Consider the following 21,177-nt stretch of genomic DNA (forward strand, 5'->3'; position numbering starts at 1 on the left):
CTGGGTAGTAGAAAATGGGAAAATGTTCTACTCTTTATTGTGTTTGCAAATTTTAGTGCCTTGGGCAAGCCACCAGTGCTTTAGTTGTGATGAGTTTTGTTCTTTGTCTGCTCTAGACCTTGACATGAGTGCCTTGAAGATAGAAATGGTGTGTATTTATCTTTTTAGCCCTGTGTCTGTCGTGAAGCTAGCAGTAGGCCCTCGGTAAATATTCGTGGAATGAAAGGATGGGTGGAGGAAGTAACCCAAGTGCCCATGATGGGTGAAGAGATAAACAAACTGTGGTGAATACCTACGATGAAATGTTATTCAGCCTGAAAAAAGGACATTCTGACACATGTTACAACATGAACAGACCGTGAGGTAATTATGCTCAGTGAAATAAGTCCGTCACAAAAAGAAAAATACTGTCTGAGTCCACTTATAGGAGGTAACTACAGTCTTCAAATTCATTGAGACAGGAAGTAGGAGGGCTGTTTCCAGGGGTCTGGGAGGAGGTGGGAATGAGAAGCTTTTGGAAAATTACAGGTTCTGCTCTCTTCCCCTTCCCTCACCCTGCCTTGGTTGGTCCAGAGCCAGGCACTGTGTGTTTACCAAAGCTCTCCAGGGGATCCTCATGTGCGGCCAGAGTTCACAAGACCCGGTGACGCCCAACAACCCTCTGGGCCAGGTGACCATGTGTAGGGGCCACAGGCATGGCCTGAGTTCTGAGGAACAGCCCGCTGGGCTGACAATTCCCTTCACAGTGAAGGGTAGACCGCCCTAGAAGTGTCACAATTAAAGCCTCTAATTTTGGAACAGAGGAGCTATTGAAGAGAAGAGCGATACTGAACTCTCAGAAATGGTTCTTACTTCTCCCACGCTGCCTCTTTAGCTAGAGACATCTGCTTCCATCCCCGCAGGACGCAGGGATCCTGAGGCCCTCTGTTTCCTTGAAACCAGCCTGCTCACTCGAAACAGTTTTTGCTTGTCTGCCATTTGATTTGATGGAAGAGTGCTCTACCCGGGGGGACAAAAATGAGGACCGTGGGCTTTGCAAATAAAAATAACTAAATTAAGGGCTCACATTTTTCCAGCCACACTTGTGAACTTGAGACCCATGTCTGCAATGACATGTATGAATGAGTACTGCGGACATCTCTGTACCCTCCGTCCTAATTTCTTTTTATTTTTATCTATCTATATTTCTTTCTTTCTTTTTTTTTTTTGTCTGTGCAGCGTTGAATGCGGGATCTTAGTTCGCTGACCAGGGATCAATCCCGTGCCCCCTGCAGTGGAAGTGTGGAGTCCTAACCACTGGCCCGCCAGGGAATTCCCTCTATCTTTCTTTCCATCCATCTATCTTTCTACCTATCTACCAATTAAAATGCTTATTGCTCATCCACGGTGAAATGTTTACTTTTGATTTTTTAAAAATTTTTGTTGAAATATAGCTGATTTTCAATGTCGTGTTAGTATCAAGTATACAGTAAAGCGATTGTTTATATATGTATATATGTATAGATATATATTCTTTTTTAGATTCTTTTCCATTATAGGTTATCACAAGATATTGAGTATAGTCCCCTGTGCTATACAGTAGGTCCCTGTTGGTTATCTATTTTATTTCTAGTAGTGTGTATATTTTAATCCCAAACTCCAAATTTATTACCCCCCACCCCAGATTTTAAGGATGAAAAGTGGCTTCATAAAGCCTGTCCCCAACCTTCTCATAACCTCTCCCCATTTCCTCTCACTTTTGGGGCATGTAGGAGGCTCTGGTCTCAGACAGTGAAAGGGAAGATGGATGAGTTATAAACTCTTCCAAGATCTGTTTCAACTCTGATGTTCTAAACTCTGCTCCTTCTAAACAAGAAACTTTAATTTTTAACCTGGGGTTTCTTGAATTCTTAAGGTAATGTGTCTTGAAGGGGTCTATATACCTAAAAAGCATAAAAACTTTTAATTTTTAACCTGGGGTTTCTTGAATTCTTAAGGTAATGTGTCTTGAAGGCATCTATATACCTAAAAAGCATAAAAATCTTCTTGGAGATCTGTGAGTTCTCCCGTTTTTGGTGGTGAAAGCATCTGGTGTATGGTAGGTGCCCAGCGCGTGGTGATTTCACTGAACTGCCAGTTTTTTTGTGGTGGAAAATTCTCTTGTCCTTCCACATCAAGGAGATGTCTCTCCTCTTCCACTCTTTGTGGCTGAGGAGGGAGGCAGAAGAGTTTACGAGGGAGTTGGGATCAGAACAGGAAATTCCTGTGAGGGCCACTGCATTACATGAATTGAAGTAAAACATGGTCTTCTAAAGTAAAACAGCCTCCAAACACCTTTGCTCTAAACTTCCCGTGATGGTGCCCCGTAAACTTTGATGTCGAAGTACATTATGTAAGAACGTTTTTCTCTTACATATATAATGTATGGGCAGAGCCAGGTGGATAATGGTTTCCCGGCAGAGCTTTCACAGGTCAGCAGTGATGCAGGTGAACGGTCCCATGCATGCTGGGGAAGGGGAGGGGCGTCCATGAAAGAACTGGGGGCCCGGGGGACAAGCCAAGTGTTATCTCATTTAATCCTCCAAAACTTCCCAGGTATGAAGTATTCTTATCTCCCTCTTACAGATGAAGACAACAGGCTGGAACAGTTTAGTAGCCTGCCCGGTAAGGCTGTAGCCATGTGGGAGGCACCCACAGATTTGGGGTCCAATCCCGCTTTACCACTTACTGATCATGTTACCTCGGGCACATTGGTTAAATTCACAGCCTTAAAGTTTCCTCTTTATCAGTAAAATGGGACAATGGTGGTACCTTCCTGGGACAGAGCCTGCAGGCCAGTCCCTTCTCTAGAATTAAAACTGTGCTTTCATGATTTTTTTATTCTAAATTTTTGGGATTTTTCTTATTTTAATTTTTTATACAAATTTTAAAGGTCGCTTTCCATGTACAGTTATTATAAAATATTGGCTATATCCCCATGTTGTACAATACATCCTGGAGTCTACCTTACATCCAATAGTTTGTACCTCCCACTCCCCCACCCCTATATTGCCTGTCCCTCCACCCCACTGGTAACCACTAGTTTATCCTCTGTATCTGTGGGTCTGCTTCTTTTCTGTTGTATTCACTCGTTTGTTGCGTTTTTTAGCTTCCACTTATAAGTGAGATCATACAGTATTCGTCTTTCTCTGTCTGACTTACTTCACTTAGCATAATGCCTTCCAAGTCCATTCATATGGCTCCAAATGGCAAAATTTCATTCATGTTCATGGCTGAGTAATATTCCATTGTGTATGTATACACCACATCTTCTTTATCCATTCATCTGTTGATGGATGCTTAGGGCCTTCCATATCTTGGAACTTGTAAATAATGCTGCTATGAACACTGGGGTGCATGTATCTTTTCAAATTAGTGTTTTTGATTTTTTTCAGATATATCCCCAGAAGTGGAATTGCTGCATCATACTGTAGTCCTATTTTTAGTTTTTTGAGAAACCTCCGTACTGTTTTCTGCAGTGGCTGCACCAATGTATATTCCCACCAACAGTGTAGGATGGTTCCCTTTTCTCCACACCCTCACCAACATTTGTTGTTTGTGTTCTTTTTGATGATAGCCATTGACAGGTGTGAGGTGATATCTCATTGTGGTAAAACTGTACTTTTTGATGTGGAATGGCCATCAACATTAAAGGCTGCCTTTCTCATCTTGCCTTGTAGCAAAGTGTGCCCATGACTACATTTTAGCAAATATGATAAGAGCAAATAGCAAGAACATCTTCTAGCACGTGTCCTTAAAAGGCAGCTGGCACATGGCCATTGCTGCGGTTACTTCTCCCTTCTCTTCCTTCTCCTCCTTTCTTGTTCCCTAACCTTTCCTGCTGGCTGCAATGTAGTCATGATGGCCGGAACTGGAGCAGCTATTTTGGACTGAGAAGATGAGTCTCCAACATACACAGGGTGGCTTTGGTGTAAGGCCCTGTGTCTCACAGGTATCCTCTGATTCCCTGGCTTATCAGGAGGAATAATCCACTCGACTTGGCCAGCCTGAGTTGGGAAGGCAAAAGACCCTCTGGAATGGCTGCTTTGTTCGTGCCCTGCAGGGCCAGAGCAGGCTCAGAGGGAATAGAAAATGAGGGGCTCGTCTTTACTCCCCCAGGTTTAGCTGCCTGACCTGGTACTGTATTTGGGATGCCGGGTCCAAAGGCTGGAGTTTGTCCTGATAACCATGTCTGAGCACTCCCAGTGGAAACCCACTTCCTTCCCCCCAGGAAATGATGGGCTCAGGTGCACTAGTTAACACAGACACAGAAGGGAAGGTCCAGCTGCAATCTTCTCCAGCATCCCTCCCTCCCGTCCATCTCTGCTGCTTTGCCAGCCTGCCTTTTCACTGCCAGGGGCTGTTTGGAGAGGACATGGGGTTGGAATTCCTATTTCAGAGACTTTGCTCCATCTTTGGGGCTGGCACGGAGTTTCTCAGAGTGACTTTTTCAAAACCCAAAATCAGATGAGGTCACTTCCATGCTTAAACCTATCCACTGCCTTCCCATGGTAATTAGGTAAAATTTGAAATCGTTTCCTTGTCTGAAAGACTGATTATTTTTGTTGATTTCTCACCACCGCTCCCTTTGTTCTTTTCTCACTTCCTCAAAATCAGCAAGTTCTTTTCTGCCTCAGGGCCTTTGCACTTGTGACACCCTCTGTCTGGAATGCACTCCTTCTCAACATTTAGTCTCAGGGAGCCCTCTCCAGACCAGTGGTCATTGCTTCAATATTCCCCACTGATTTCCTGCATACTTATCATAATCCATACTTATTTCGTTAGCGCATCTGCTTATTTGTATACTGTCTGTCTCTCTAACCAGAGAGTAAGCCCCACGAGTGCAGGGACCTTGTAGGGCAGGGAGGGTGATGCTCATCTCATAAAACTCTTGTACACATGAGACGTGATGGTGTATATGAACCACCTGGCACACAGATATTTTTTGGGGGTAATTATGCTCTAAACATATGTTTGAAATCTAATTATTCATCTTTTATTTTATTTCCCATGTTTTATCTCACAGAGATAGAGACTGCCAAAAGATCAGGGAGGCATTCAGGAATGCATTTATCTCTAAGGACCCCTGCAGTGCGACAGAGGAAGACTACCACCCACTGATGAAGCTGGTGAATCAAATGGTGCCTTGTGACAAGGTAACTGGGTCAAGTTATGGATTTGAAAACTGAAGATAAAAGTCAAAGGGAAGAGGTCATGGGACTACATTTTGACCAGGATGAGGGAAGAGGAAAATCTGTTTATTAGGATGTAGGCATGGTTGGCAGGGAGGGAGCTTGGGGTCCATTGGGAGACCAGGATGTCATTGGGATTTAGAACATCTGGGGACTGGAGAGAGAACTGGGGACAGAGAAAGAGGAAAGGAGAGTCGGCCAAAAATCAGGCAAAACAAACCTAACACAAACCCCAACCCAATCCAAACAAAAATAATCCACCTTATAGAACTGCAAAACTCTCCCTGACCTCCGATGATGATGATGAGGACAATGCCATTTTGCATCTGCTGAGGGCCTTTTTTTGCTTCCAAATGACTTTCTGAACCTTTATTCTGTTAGGTTTTCACAGTCAACTTGTGGAATAGGTAGGTCAGACATCAGCAATCCCATTTCACTAGAGAGAAAACTGAGGCGTGGCAAGTTTAGGTGGCCAGTGATTACTCAAGTTTGATGGTCTTGAAAGTGACCAGTTGAAATGTAAATGGCCCAAGATTTAGAGCCATAGAGGCCTGGGTTTTAATACACTAATTATACTGGAAAAGGTCTGTAATGGAGTGCATCCTTTCTAAAGTCAGTGTTTAAAGTGAAAATTCAATGTGCCCCAAATCATCTTCACGAAGCCCTTAAGACAGCCACACATTACAGTCTCCTCCCATTGTTAGAGCTGGAGCGACTATGGAACTCCGGGGTGTACACCAAGCCCAAAGCCCAACACAGAGTAGCTGCTGGTAAATCATCACCAGGGGACACTGGCTGAATAAGTGACTGCCCACAGACACGGAACAAACACCTTATTTGCATTGTCTCATTTCATCTCAGCATCTCAGGACTTCCTTACAATTATCATCAATACCTTTTACAGATGGGGAATGTGAGGCTTAGCAATTCTTTGGTTGTCCAAGGTCAGACAGCCAGTGAGCAGTGATGCTGGGTTTCATAAGGCAGCATGACTCCAGGGCCCCGGCTTCAAACCTCCACTGCCTCCTACTAAGAATGAATAGATCCATGGAGCAGAAGATTGTTCTGAAATTTGACTTTCTGCACCTTTACAAGGGACCCTGCAAAAACTCACTATATTTGTTCTTTTCCTTTTTTTGTAAGGGGATAGGGGAATTTCGGGGAAAAAAGCAAGGGTTATGGAGCTGTTTAAGAATCAAAGGGCACTTCTCCCAGAAAATAGCACTTAGAAAAAATTGTTTTGCCGAGAACTTTAGGAATTTGGGACTACCTAATGCCTCCCCCAGATGTGTTTGGAGCTTAGGTTTATTATAAGATTTTGATCAGTGGCTTTGAGACTTTTTTCCCTGCAATCCAGAATAATAACTTCATTTTACATCATGACCTAGAGAACACACACACACACACACACCCTCCACACATGTACTCTCTCTCATTCTCACACACAGAGATCCGTGAAACCCGCAACACCTACTCTTACTATAGGTGATTTATTCTGATGTTTCCTATGTTTTCTTTCATTTAAAAAGATGCAAATTCGGTGGAGTTTTTTTGACTTAGTAAATTGATCTCAATAATAGATTGTCTTTATTCTCTCTTAGACAGTCTTTTGGAGCAAAACCAAGGAGTTGGCGCACCAGTACACGAAGGTCCAGCGAGATATGTTCACCCTGGAAGACACACTGATGGGTTACATTGCGGATGACCTTAACTGGTGCGGAGATGCAGGCTCTTATGGTGAGGATCTGGTCCACTTGGGGGCGCCTGGGGACGTGCAGGGTGCAGGAGCCCTGAGCTCTGCTAGGGATTCCAGAAGATAAGTGTGGAGGAAGGAGCCACAGGAGCCCACCCTGATGGCATCTATACCCTTAATGACAACTCAGGCTCATGTAAAACAGAATTCTGTAGACCAACTCATGTTTTCTAGAAAAATTGACTTTAGAGTTTAGGGCTGTTCATGCTTCCTGATTCCCTCCTTTCTGAGTGCAAGAGTAGCCTGCTTCTGAATTGTTGGTGTTTTACTTTCTATAAGGGCATCATTCAGGACCAAAGAATTCTAGAACAGAATGAGGACTCTGAGGCAACCAGGCCAAAGTCCTTGTTCCACAGAACAGCCATAGGGACCACATGCTGGGCTTCTCTGGGTCTAGGGCCAGTGTGTGGCTTTGCCATTGATCAGAAGTCACCTTCCTTGCCCAGAAAGACCCAGAACACCTCACTGTGGGGAGATGTTTTCTACTGAGAAAGCCTGATTGAGCTCATTTCACTTCTTTTTTTCTCTTTTTATTTATAATGTGGATATTTTTACTTTATATAGTTTTATTCTTATTTTTATTGCTTTTGACTATTTAAAAAAACTTATTGTAGTAGCTTCTTCAACCCAGATTTGCATTATTTCCAATTACAAAAAAGATGTACTCTTTTTTTTTTTTTTTTTGCGGTACGCGGGCCTCTCACTGTTGTGACCTCTCCCGTTGCGGAGCACAGGCTCCAGACGCGCAGGCTCAGCGGCCATGGCTCACAGGCCCAGCCGCTCCACGGCATGTGGGATCTTCCCGGACCGGGGCACGAACCCACGTCTCCTGCATCGGCAGGCGGATTCTCAACCACTGCACCACCAGGGAAGCCCAAGATGTACTCCTAATCGAAAAATACTTGCATATACAGAAATGCATCAAAGTAAAAAGCAAAAATTCCAGTTCCCCCACTCCTCAATTTTCATGCTCCTTCCCAAAGGGGGACTGTTGTCAACAATTTGGTACATACCCTGCATTTCCCTGCGCTCACATAAATACATACAGATCTTCCTTATGTCCCCATAAACCCATCATAAATTGAAAATATCATAAGTCAGGAATGCGTTTAATCCACCTAGCGTACTGAACATCGTAGCTTAGCCTAGCCTACCTTAAATGTGCTCAGAACACTTCCATTAGCCTCTAGTTGGGCAAAGTCACCTAACGCAAAGCCTATTTTATAAGGTGTTGAATAGCTTGTGTTATTTGTTGAATACTGTACTGAAGGTGAAAAGCAGAATGGTTGTCTGGGTGTAGAGTGGTCGTATGTGTCTTGGTTATTTACCCGCTGGCTGGCGTGGCTGCCTGGGAGCTGTGGCTCACTGCCGCTGCCCAGCATCACGAGAGAGGATCAGACCCCATATCACCACTCTGAGAAAAGATCAAAATTCAAAAGTCAAATTATGGTTTCTACTGAATGCATATCGCTTTCACACTGTCAAAAAGTTGAAAAATCCTAAACCCAAGCATCGCAAGTCGGGGACAGTCTGTATACTTGAAATGTACACATACTGTTTTGCAACTTGCTTTATTCATTTAAAATTAGTAGGTAGGTATAAATACAGCCATATCTTTTGAAAAGGCCTCATCTTATGTGCTCTACGGACATATCATAATTTATCTGAACAACCTCCGATTGCTGCACACTTAGGTTTTTCAGATGTTTTTGCTGTTACAACCACCATCGCAAGGAGCGCTTTTGTACACGCACATGAGTGCACACACACACAGGCATGCTTGTGGAAGTATTTCTGAAAGATAAATGACTACGGGTGGAATTTCAGTGTGGAATAAATTGTGGTGGAAAGTGACAAATTGGTAACAATTTATACTCTCAAAATATATGAGATAATCTGTTTACCCAGACCCTCACCAACACTGGACAATAATACTTTAAAATGTCTTGCCATTTTGATAAAGAAATAATACCTCGGCTCATTTTTGCATTTCTTTTGCTGTGAAGCTGAGTATATTTGTATATTTAATGGTGGATATTTATTTCTATTGTAAACTGGCAGTTCATATATATTAATCCTTTTTATTGGGATGTCTATTATTTTCTTATTTATAGAAGTTCAATATAAATTAACAATAGTAGCTACTACTTATGGGCCGTTGTTCTATGTGCTGTATGAATATTCACCCATTTAATCCTTCACAGCCCCTGTGATGATCTCATTGTACAAAGGAGGAGTCTGAGGCACAGGGCTGTTAAGTAAGTTGCCGGCTAGTGAGTGGCAGAGCTGGGAGAGACCCACGATTACTGGCTGTAGAACTCGTGTTCTTAACCACGTGTCATCCTGCCTGTTTTCTGGCACAAAGGTGGCAAATCTATTTTTCTCAGTTTCTGTTTCTTTCCTAATACTGTTTATATTGTCTTTTGCCACACAGAAATGCAACAAATCTGTCTATCCTTTCCTATTTGGCTGTTGGGTTCCATATTTTACTTAAATTTTTCTTACTCAAGATTGGAGAGTTTTCTGTATTTTCATCCAGTGTTTTTATTTTGTAACTTTTCAATTAATCTTTAATCCAGACTCTTTGCACCTAGAAATATGGCATATAAATATATCTCTCCATTTACTCTTTTTCTTTTTGGTTAACTTTTATAGTTTTTACCATATTTCTTGCTTTCCTTTTTAAATTTCCCTTATTGCAAGTTAGTTTTTCAAGGTCATTCATTTAACCCTTTTAGCTTAAATGTATTTCCTGTAAACTTTGCTTTGAGTTTTATTTTTCAATATACCACGTCAGTTTTTTCTTAGAAAAGATTGGAGAAATAAAGAAATCTATTTCTCATCAGTTTACCTTTCAGAGTTCTTTATTTTTGCTTTCTATTCAACTGAATCCTGTATAGGTTGTTTTATTCTGTCTACTTCCTTCTCCTTTGGCCTCAATTTTTATTGATTTTAACCTCTTTTCCTTATTTTATTTGCTGTCTTTCTGGTTCCTAATTTTTATATTTTAATTGTTCTATTGTCTGGCTTAAACAATTTTTCCTTAATTTTTTTCTACCTTGGTTTTGCCTTGTTTACTTGTTTTATTATGAAAGTCATAGTTTCTGTTATAAGCTTCTAATCTCTCCCTTTTTTTAACTTCTTATTCTGCTTTTTTTATATACTTAATTTATCTTACTTTATTGTAAAATTTCTCTCCCTTCTTTTTCTCTGTGATGTTCAAATTTTATTTAATGGGCAGGTGGCAAGGGGGAGCATCCTTGTAGGGAGAAGGTAGGTGAAACTCAGAGACTTCTCTCCAGATATGGTTGTGAAGATAAAAGAGCTTTATGTTCATGAAAACCTATGAACAGGGGCACCCTTGTAGCACCTTACAAAATTATGTTCATTTCATCATCGTCAACAGTTTTGCATCTATTGGAGATGATTCAAATTTATCTTTTGACTCTGCAGTAATTATTTACATCTGTACATGGATTTTTTTTTCTAATTTGTGCTGTTTTGTTTTTAATGCATTTAATTATTATAAAAAGTCCCAGGATTACTTCCTCATCCCCGGAAGTGTTTCTGATCTAGAAATTTCTTTCTGGTCACTGGCAGTCAAGCCCACGTCTGTGGTTATATTAGTTTCCTGTGGCTGCCGTAATGAGGTACCACATATTGGGTGGCATTAAAACAATAGAAACTTATTTTCTCATGGTTCTGGAGGCTAGAAGTCCTAGATCAAGGTGTTGGCTGGGCTGTGCTCTCTCTGAAGGCTCCAGGGGAGAGTCCTTGGCCTCTTCTAGCTTCTGGTGTTTGCTGGCAACCCTTGTTGTTCCTTGGTTCACGCCAGTCCCTGCCTCCATCTTCACATGGCTGTCTTCTCCCTGTGCGTCTTGTGCTTGTCTGTCTCTGTGACCAAACTTCCCTTTCTTATAAGTAGAGCAGTCTTACTGGATTAGGACCCACCCACCCTAATGATCTCATTTTGACCTGATTACATCTGCAAACACCCTTTTCCAAAAAAAAGATCACGTTCCCAGGTACTGGGGGTTAGGACTTCAACATATCTTTTGGGGGTACATGATTCAACCTATAACAAAGTGGAAGTAGAAAGATGGGTATTTGTGCAGGGTCAGCTGTACGCGTACCCACAGCAGAAATAGGTGGCTGCTGCATGCCTGACCTCTGGGACACCAAGAGAGGGTTCCAGGGCTTCTCACCCCACACTTCCCCTACCTGCTGGATTAGGCAAAGTTGAGGTGAGACAATCCCAGACTCTGCCTTCATTCTCACTCCATCCTCCTCTGGCATACCCAATCTGTCACCAACCTAGTCATTTACCTAGCAGTTCATCCTTTCTTTCTTGTGGCTGTTACAATTGCCTGAATCCAGATCACTAATGCCCCCTCCTTTCTTGCTGGACTGTTGTCGGATCCTAACTGCTCACCCCTGACCCCTTTATGTCAGCCTCCGTCTGGACACCATAATGGAATTGTTTCTGTCTCTTACTTAAAACCCAAATAGCTCTGTTTGCCTCTAAGATACAGTCGGAATTCCTTGGCCTGGTCTGGCCTTTGTCTTTCATATGCCTCATCTTCCATCTATCCCCTCCTTATCCCTTCTACTCTGGCGGTACAAATCTAAACCCGGTGCCTTTGCACATGCTCTCTCGGCATGGAGCCCCTTTCTCTAGCACGTCTGTCTGAAGACTTCTATTCATCCTTCAAAACCAAGTTCAACGTCAACCTTCCCACATGGTGCTGCACACCACCCCCAACCCAAGTTGCTCTTTCTCTGAATTATTTGATTATAGTAGATTATGTGACCTCTGAAGGCAGGGACTTTATCTAATTCATCTCTCTATCTCCAGGGCCTAACACTCAATAAATGTTTGTGTAGTCAAATGCAATGGATAAAGCAAATGTGATATATATATACATATATATATATACACATATATATGTATATATATATGTATGTACATATATGTGTATATGTATATATATGTACATATATATGTAAATACACACACAATGGAATATTATTCAACCTTTAAAAAGAAGGAAATCCCATAATTTGTGACAACACTGTGAAACTGGAGAACTTTATGCTAAGTGAAATAAATCAGACAGAAAAAGACAGATACTGCATGGTATCACTTATATGTGGAATCCAAAAAAAAAAAGGTGGAACTCATAAAGACAGAGTAGATAAGTGGTTTCCGGAGGCTGGAAAGTGGAGGAAATAGGGAGAAGTTGGTAAAAGGGTACAAATTTTCATTTATAAGACAGATAAGATCTGAGGATCTAAGGTGTAACATGGTGACTATAACTGTTAACTCTGTATTGTGTAATTGAAATTTGCTAAGAGAGTAGAACTTCAAAGTTCTCATCAAAAAAAAAAAAAAAAGAATATGAGGTGATAGACATATTAATTAACTTGATGGAGAATCTTTTCACAATGTATATGCATATCAAATCATTACACTGTACCATTTAATTATCTTACAATTTGATTTGTCAATTATACCTTGATAAAAAAATTAAAAAAAAATGCTGGTGCGTTAAAGCAGATATCCTTGGAAGAAGTATCACAGAAAATATGTGTTCGTGCCTTATGTCTGTGGTTCCTCACTGACAGCTAAGCCTGTCTGGATGGGGCGAGTGTAGAAAGACTCTGAGGGCATCTGAGCCTAAGGGTGTGGAGACAGAAGGTGGTGGGGGAGGAAATTATCTCTAATTCTTCCTGGAAGCGGAAATAATACAGGGGGGCTTGTCTCTGTCAGATGAACTTTTGCTGTAATTTCCCAGAATGATGACTCAAAGCTGGTCACTGTGTTCCTGTCTGGGATTTGGAGGGTAAGGTAAGGACTTGGAAGGGATTCAGGGGGCACTTAGTTAAATTGGGTTGAGATGTGTCCATTTTCCATCCTCCATCTTGGCGGGGATGCCACCGGAAAGCAGCTCCACTGGGATCCAATAGCCCGCGAAGAACAGAGATCAATTATACCTTTTCTTTTCCACTTTAATTACTTTTCTGTAAACTATGTCTTTTAGAAATGAACTATCAATCTTGTCCACACTGGAAGAAAGACTGCAGCAACAACTTTGTTTCTGTATTCTGGGACTTGGTGTCCAAAAGGGTAAGTACCACAAGTGAAATTCTAGAATCTTGGAGACCAAAGAGCTTAAGAGGTCATCCAGTAAGTGGTTGGTTTTAATGCACTTTGGGTCACAGGTCATTTTAGAAACAGAAGTTTAGTATTCTTTCCTCAGAAAAATGTTCATAAGCACATGCTAGAATATTTTCATGTGTAATTTGTGGGCATTCGTGGAAGGTCGCTGAGCTCTATTTGAAGACTTCTTGCTCTTATCCATTTTTTGGCTTTGGTTGCCCATCTATGGGTTTTTTAAATCCTCTGATCCTGGTATTGGCCAATCTTAGGTTCCTGGGACAGTCTTAATGATCTACATTTGCAGACCGTTTACTGTGTGCCAGGCACAGTCCTCAGGTCTTTACATGGATTAAAATCTTTTATCCTCACCGGGACCCTATGAAGTAGGCACCATGAGTATCACGTCCATTTTCTAGGTGACAAAATGGAGGTGCAGGTAAATAAGCCTTCTACTAAATGTACACAGTAAGTGGCAGATCTAGGTGTTTATCCAAATTGTCTGACTCCAGATCCAGAATCCAGGCTGGGAAATACCATCCTCCCGGCTATCTGTTTCTGACCTCACTCTAAGCTGCCTTTGTACGTATTTATTTTTCTTGTAAGTTGCTTATTTTAAGCGGACTAGGGGAAAAAAGGGAAAGAAAGGAAGAAAGGAAAGAAATGAATGGGAAACATGGGAGAAAATGAAACTACACTACTTAGAATTCTCCAAAATTAAACTCAGACATCGGAGGAGCTGGGCGAAGTGAGAACTCACATATGTTAAGTGCATATTCATTACAAGTCCTGGGCCAGTTGTGTCACCTGTGTCATTTTGTTTAGTCATCACAACAGGTGGCACGAGAAGGTACAAACGTCCATGTTCCAGGTGAGGAAACTTAAGAGGTTAAGTGACTCATTCAAAGTCAATGGGCTAGTGAGTAGCAGAGCTGAGAGCCTCACCTACCTTAAGGAGATTCAGGTAAACCCTAGTATGGTTTACCTGAATGCATTCCTTTAACAAATATTTGTAGAGTACCTACTACGTGCTGTGAAAATCAGAGGCACTGCAGAGTTTTTGGTTGTCGTTGTTTGTTTGCTTTTTCTGAGAATAGTTTCTATTTATGTTATCAGTCTGTGATCTGTTTGGTGGCAGTGCTGTTGCTGAAAACGTTGAAAGCCAAGTCACATTTTGTATGTGACAAGCACCTACTTGTGTTCCTCACACTGTCCTTGGGGCCAGGAGCACAGGAAAATGAAGGAAGGTGTTCTACCATTGTGAGCTCCCCTGGGACTGCACCTTTATCTTGGCCAAGTTCTCATAGATAGATGGATGTAAACGGGCTTCTTTCATCCGACTTGATCTTTTCTTTTTCTGACACCAGAGGCAGTGCTGCTTGGTGGTTCGGATCCCCCCGCCCCCTCCGTCCCCCCTCAACCCCCCCACCAGCTCATTTCCTTGTTTCCAAGTGACGTGACCTTGGGGCAAACTCACCCAAGATTTACTCTGCGGGGGCTGTTGAGACTTACATAGGACAGGGTTAGTGCTTGGCACCCATCTGTTGGGTTAGCACTTGTGACTGATAGTAATCGGGCCTCTGTTCTCTGCTCATCACCCCCAGGAGAAAGACCGACACCGCACAGGGTTTTCACAATTCCCTTTCAAATTGTTCAGTAGTGTTTTATCTCCTGCGGAGTAAAGGCTGGATTCCTTGGCAAAGCGTTCATGGCCCTCTGTGAACTAACTCATCTACCTAGCTTCAGCATCCACCGAAGTTTTCCCCCAAACATCACTCCTCTCGCAAGCTCCTGGGCCTTTTGGTTTGCGTCTGCCTCGACCTCTACCAGGCAGAATCCGATTCATCCTTCAGGACTTGGCTTCTGTTGTCCTGGGTTCTTCCATACTCTCCATCGCAGAGTATTTGGACTTCTTGCCTCCCCTTTCCCTTGCCTCTTCTCCATGCGTGGATTCTCCCTGGGCGCCCACTCTGTGCTGTGCCCTAGCTGCGAGGCTCCAGCGCTGCAGTGGCGAGCGGGACAGCCAGGCTCACAGCTCTCACAGAACTCTCAGTACTGGTGGCTAACCCCGCGTTAAGCTCAACCTCACGATGCGGTATAGTTGTATCATGTGTGAAGGAGACCTGAGCTAGTCCCAGGGACCTGGATAGGCCTCCTGGAGGAAACAAGTATATTGCTTAGTTTTGTTCATCCTGTTTTCCCCCAGTGCCTAGGGAAGATTCCAGCGGAATAAAACCCCTTGCTCAAAAATATACACTCATCCATTCCCCGTTTCTCTTTATGCCATTGCAGGCTTCAGTGTCACCATCTCTCCACAGTTTCTTTTTTCTTGGCGTTTTCTTTTTTCTTTCTTCATTTCTTTTACTCCTTACGTGTCTGCTCTGCTCCCGCTAAATGAAATGTGCAGTGTTTACAGTGCGTGGCCCCAAGAAAGTGCTTTTACCTTCCTCCTTCAGTGATTATGTTGCTGTTACTCATCTGGACTTCCACCTTTTATTTCTTTTTTTTTTGGCCACACTACGTGGCATGTAGGATCTTAATTCCCTGACCAGGGATCGAACCCACACCTGCTGCATTGGAAGCACTGAGTCTTAACCCCTGGACTGCCAGGGGGGTCCCTGGACTTCCACCTTCTGAACCACCAATTTAGCAGTGATGATGCTGAACTTCATTGTTCAGACACAGATTGGAGCAACTGCTTCCAGAAAACCCTCATGGGAAGCATAATCCCTCCAATGGCTTGGGATGAAAATTACACAGATCTGGCCTGACCAAGCTAGAGCCATACAGGCCGTTCCTCCTTCACCAGATGATGCTAAGAGCTGTTTGGGATGGAAGTGCTGGGGCGTGGCACTTAAGTTTGCATGCTGAGGAATGGTGTTTCTGTTCTTAAGTTTGCAGAAAATGCCTGTGGTGTGGTCCAGGTGGTGCTCAATGGATCCATCAGTAACGCCTTTGATAGAAAGAGGTACTTATTTCTTTGCATCCTATTTGTAAGGGTTAGCACAGTCTCCTATTGGCCACTTCATCTTTAGAAGAATATGCTTTTCATGTTGAAGGCCAGTACTGAATCCGGGCTAAAAAAGGTAAAATGTTTGTATTCTGTGGTGAGCTTTGTCTTTCGAAGTCAACACTTTTGTCTGGTTTCTCCATTGTTTAAAATCCTCCAAAAGTCCTAATGGTCCTTGCATGTGTCCAGCTCCTCCTCTTGGCTTTACGACGCCTGCTATAATCTTCTCAGCTCTCTCTCCCATGACACTCCATCCTGCCCATTTTCCACCTTTGTTCACGCTGCTCCCCCATATGACCCGGCCCCTCCTTCCTTCTGACTGTCTAAAGTCTCACCATCCATGAAGATCTGCCCGACTCCTCTCTCCTCCCTGGACTGTATGAATCCCAAGTCAGCAGTAAGTCTACTATTGGGAACAGTAGGAGCTCTGCTGGGCGTTTGACCTTCATTACCTCTTTGCAGACAGTGTCAGTGGTTTATTATAGTGGTTAAAAGCGGGGACTCCAGAGGTCATGACATCTCACCTATGTGACCTTAGCAGGGCCCCTGTAGTATGTATGTACCTGAGGAGGTGCTGGTGATATGAAGATTAACTGGGATAATATATGAAAATGCTGAGCCCTGTGCCTGACAGAGAAAGTGCTGGATGAGTATCAATTATTGTCCTCTCCTTTGTTTTTTATTTTTTAATTAATTTTTAAAAATAATTTAATTTATTTTTGGCTGTGTTGGGTCTTCGTTGCTGCGCGGGCTTTCCCTAGTTGCGGCGAACGGGGGCTACTCTTCGTTATGGTGCATGTGCTTCTCATTGCGGTGGCTTCTCTTGTTGTGGGGCACGGGCTCTAGGCACGCAGGCTTCAGTAGTTGTGGCATGTGGGCTCAGTAGCTGTGGCTCGCAGGCTCTAGAGTGCAGGCTCAGTAGTTGTGGCACACAGGCTTAGTTGCTCCACGGCATGTAGGATCTTCCCGGACCAGGGCTCGAACCCATGTCCCCTGCATTGGCAGGCAGATTCTTAACCACTGTGCCACTAAGGAAATTCCATATTTTTAATTAATTTTTCTTAGAGTATAGTTGCTTTACAATGTTGTGTTAGTTTCTGCTGTACAGCAAAGTGAATCAGTTATACATATAAATATACCCACTCTTTTTTAGATTTCCTTCCCATTTAGGTCGCCACAGAGCACTGAGTAGAGTTCCCTGTGCTATACAGTAGATTCTCATTAGTTATCTATTTTATACATAGTAGTGTATATATGTCAGTCCCAATCTCCCAGTTCGTCCCACCCCACCTTCCCCCGCTTGGTAACCATAAGTTTGTTCTCTACTTCTGTGACTCTATTTCTGCTTTGCAAATAAGTTTATCTGTACCATTTTTCTAGATTCCACATCCACTCCTTTAACCACTGACTCTGGTCACACTCATGCCTTCCTTCTCTAACCCCCTTCCGTACTTACAGTTTTTACCACGTTGATTACCTTTCCAGTCTCTCTTCTTCAGTCTTTCCCCGGATAAGTCTGATTGAGAGGAGGGAGCATGTATTAATGTGCCCCAGGCACTCCACGTGCCCCAAATTAATTTTCCTTCTCTCCTCTTTCAATGTTTAATTCCACCAAGAAACATTCGTCCTTCTATCTTCTTCTGACCCCAACCTTGTAGGTTTTTGGGTACAAGTGTTAACATTCCAGAATTTTGTAATCTGATATTAGGGATCCAAGTACTTGTAACAGGAGTGGTAGAGACTAATGGGGAGAGTTTAAGGCTGGGGTTAGAGCAGGACATCGGGGTCTTTCAACGATGTGCTTCTCAAACTCAGAGAGTGAGTAGATCACCTGGCGATTGTTCGGCTGCAGGTTCTGATTCAGCAGGTGGTGGTGGGCAGCGATTCTGCAGGTCTAATGAGCTCATTACGTTGGTCTAAGGCCCACTCTTGGAATAGCAAGTACTTAAAGAATCAACATCAATGTACAGATTAAGAATCTTCTTTTGAGAATCTTACTCATTTAGGGTCACACTGAATGAGTAAAGATGCCTGATTTTAATGCAAATCATGGATCACTTCCAAAGGGTAAGTTCTAACCAATGGCACCCCGCCTGTTGGCTTTTCACAGGGGCTGTGGATGCCTGAAAAATTTAGTCTGGGGTTAACAATGTTCTTTGTCTCTCCCATCTTAGAACTTTTGGACGTGTGGAAGTCCATAACTTGAATCCAATGAAGGTTCATACGCTACAGGCTTGGGTGATCCATGACCCTGGAACATTTCCCAGGTATATGTTACTACCTTGTAGCCATATATTCTCAGGGTTATTTCAGGAATCAGTCCATGAAAGAGTCCACAGTCACAGAAATGCATTGAGAAAGGACTGGCTCAGGAAATGAATGGGGCCTTACTCTACATTTACCCCATTCCAACAGTCTCTTAATTTTATTTCCATGGTAGGTATCTACGTAGTTCACACCTTTGGCTCCCCTGCTGACCTGTGAGCTCTTAGAAGCTACCTCTGCTTCACCTCTTTACCCCAGGGCCTTGACCAGGGCCTGCTACCTGGAAGAAACCAAGAGACTCAGGAAATGTTTGTGAGCTCTTGCTATTTTAACACTTTCTTCTTTTTTTTCCCCAGTGACTCCTGCTCGGGTTCCTCCATAAATGATCTGAGACAGATTATAAGGCAAAGGAATATCAAATTTACTTGCCAAGATAACTACAGGTAATTGATGTCTTCTTGAAGAAGAAATGGCTGTCTTGCCATCCACAGGCATCTTCCCTTGGGCCTTGATGGTGATCTGGGTGGTGACCTATGGTGAACTCTGCTCTTCCCCCAGCTCAGCCCAGAAGGTGTTTCCAGCCAGTGGCCTCCTGCTGTCCACCTTCCCTCCTCTTTCTCTTCCTTCCACACCTGACTCAAGCAGTTATTTTCCTGTAAAGCTGACCCAGACTTTGAGGGTATCTTTCCTGGTTTCCCACATGAGAGGCCTGACCCAGAACTCCTAGCTTTCAGAGGAGTAGAAGCACGTTTTGCCATATACAAAGGATTTATAAAATCCTTGTGACTTGGCATAATTTTGCAGGTGAGGTTTCTTTAGTTGGGTCTCAGTGTAGATGCCTAACACTTGGTAAGTTGCCAAATGGCAGTTTACCAAGCTTTATCATTTTCTAATGAAAAAATGTAAAATCTTAAAAAAAATACTTACCAGTAATACATGTTTATTGGAGAAAAGTTTAAATTACAGATAGGTATATATTTTTAAAGTCACCTGCAACCCTGTTATCAAAACTGGGACCCCTCTCCCCTCACTATTTTTAAGAAGTTGTGGCCAATACTTAATATAGACAGAGATCTCTGCTAAAAGCATCTTTGGAAATTTTCCCATATGTGATAGCTTGGAACAAGACAGATGCAGAGAGAAAACTTTTCTTAAGGAATGTAGAAGCTGAAACGTTAGGATACTTTTCCCATCACTTCTCTATCACCTCCCTTTCCCACCAACCATGTCAGAAAAACAGAAGGACAGATTCAAAGAACATTCAGTGAGGCCTTTGTCTCTCAAATGACCTGAATTCCCCATCAGTCAGCTGGCTTCTCTCTGGAAACTGCCAGAAAATAACAGAAGCCTTCTACAGCAGTTAGATGGGAAAACAAACAGAACAAAGGAACAACTATAAAAGAAACATGGCAAACATCTGACCAGGTTAAGTTACTCAAAGATACTTTGCATTGAGAAAATGGAATGCTAAAACCTAGGACAAGATGGGGGAATGTAGATGAGTCGTCCCCAACACTCTTTTATCTCTTTTCTTACATTTAGCATTCCCCATTTTTTTATGAATGGCCCAAACTACAGGCTCTGGGTAAGCTCATTCATCCTCCACCTGGGAAGAATAATTAAGCATACCTTCCCACATGGACTTGTATAGTGGCCCACCTAGGAAGACGTGATTCGTAAGTCAGCACCTGTCACTCAGAGCACCAGCTCATGTGACCTTAAACTTGGGGATCATATTTGAAATCCCTGTTGTTTTTCTCCAACCATGAGGTCATGATATACTCGGCATGCCTCCTTGAATTACCAGGAGCCCTTGTTGTGTCTAAGAGTTCTGTGGCTTTGCAAGCTGCTTGTCTCTAGGGGAGCCCAAAGTGAATGTCATGGATATAGATGTAGACTGTAGTCTAAATCACTCCATCCCAAACATACTTTCCAATTTAACCAAATTTGTCCCGCTGTTTCAGTGTGATTTTTTTAATAAGCAAACAGAATTGTAATTACATTTACATGGATTAGACCTTCTACTGATTCTATTACCTTTTAATAAATCCCACTACTCAGAGACAAACACGATTAACATATGGCTGTATATCCTTAAAGTCATTTTTTCCATACACACACTCAGTTTTATAAAATATACACAGATTTTCTTTTTTAAAATTTTTATTTATTTATTTATTCACTTTTTTAAATGGCAACTCTTTTTTGCGGTACGCCGGCCTCTCACTGTTGTGGCCTCTCCCATTGCGGAGCACAGGCTCCAGAAGCACAGGCTCAGTGGCCATGACTCACAGGCCCAGCTGCTCCGCGGCATGTGGGATCTTCCTGGACTGGGGCATGAACCCGCGTCCCCTGCATCGGCAGGCGGACTCTCAACCACTGCGCCATCAGGGAAGCCCTATTTTTTATTTTTTAAATTTTTGTCTGCATTGGGTCTTCGTTGTTGTGTGCGGGCTCCCTCCTTGCATGGGCTTCTCGCTATGGTGGCTTCTCTTGTTGCAGAGCATGGGCTCTAGGCGTGCGAGCTTCAGTATTTGTGGTTCATGGGCTGTAGAGAGCAGGCGCAGTAGTTGTGGTGCATGGGCTTAGTTGCTTTGTGGCATGTAGGATGTTCCCGGACCAGGGATCGAACCCGTGTCCCCTGCATTGGCGGGCGGATTCCCAACCATTGCGCCACCAGGGATGTCCCCAGAATTTCTTAAGATATGTTTTTCTTAAGATATGTTTTAAAATACTACTTTTTGGATTACTTTAAAAATAGCAAATAAGGCTTCCCTGGTGG

The 21,177-nt window shown here is 42.9% G+C and overlaps 1 protein-coding gene across 2 annotated transcripts in view; it reads left to right on the plus strand.

Annotated features, from left to right (window-relative positions):
* Positions 1-21,177, plus strand: part of CD38 (CD38 molecule) — a 41,477-nt gene that overhangs the window by 15,302 nt on the left and 4,998 nt on the right. The window contains exons 2-7 of one of the 2 annotated variants that reach the window (XM_067735575.1): positions 5,045-5,174; positions 6,812-6,947; positions 13,005-13,090; positions 16,015-16,088; positions 18,305-18,397; positions 18,752-18,838. In XM_067735575.1, the coding sequence (XP_067591676.1) occupies positions 5,045-5,174; positions 6,812-6,947; positions 13,005-13,090; positions 16,015-16,088; positions 18,305-18,397; positions 18,752-18,838 (606 nt within the window). The remainder of the gene's footprint in view (positions 1-5,044; positions 5,175-6,811; positions 6,948-13,004; positions 13,091-16,014; positions 16,089-18,304; positions 18,398-18,751; positions 18,839-21,177) is intronic. The other variant, XM_067735576.1, reaches the window with a different exon arrangement.

Source organism: Pseudorca crassidens, chromosome 4, assembly GCF_039906515.1.
Source record: "Pseudorca crassidens isolate mPseCra1 chromosome 4, mPseCra1.hap1, whole genome shotgun sequence".
Lineage (NCBI taxonomy): Eukaryota > Metazoa > Chordata > Mammalia > Artiodactyla > Delphinidae > Pseudorca > Pseudorca crassidens.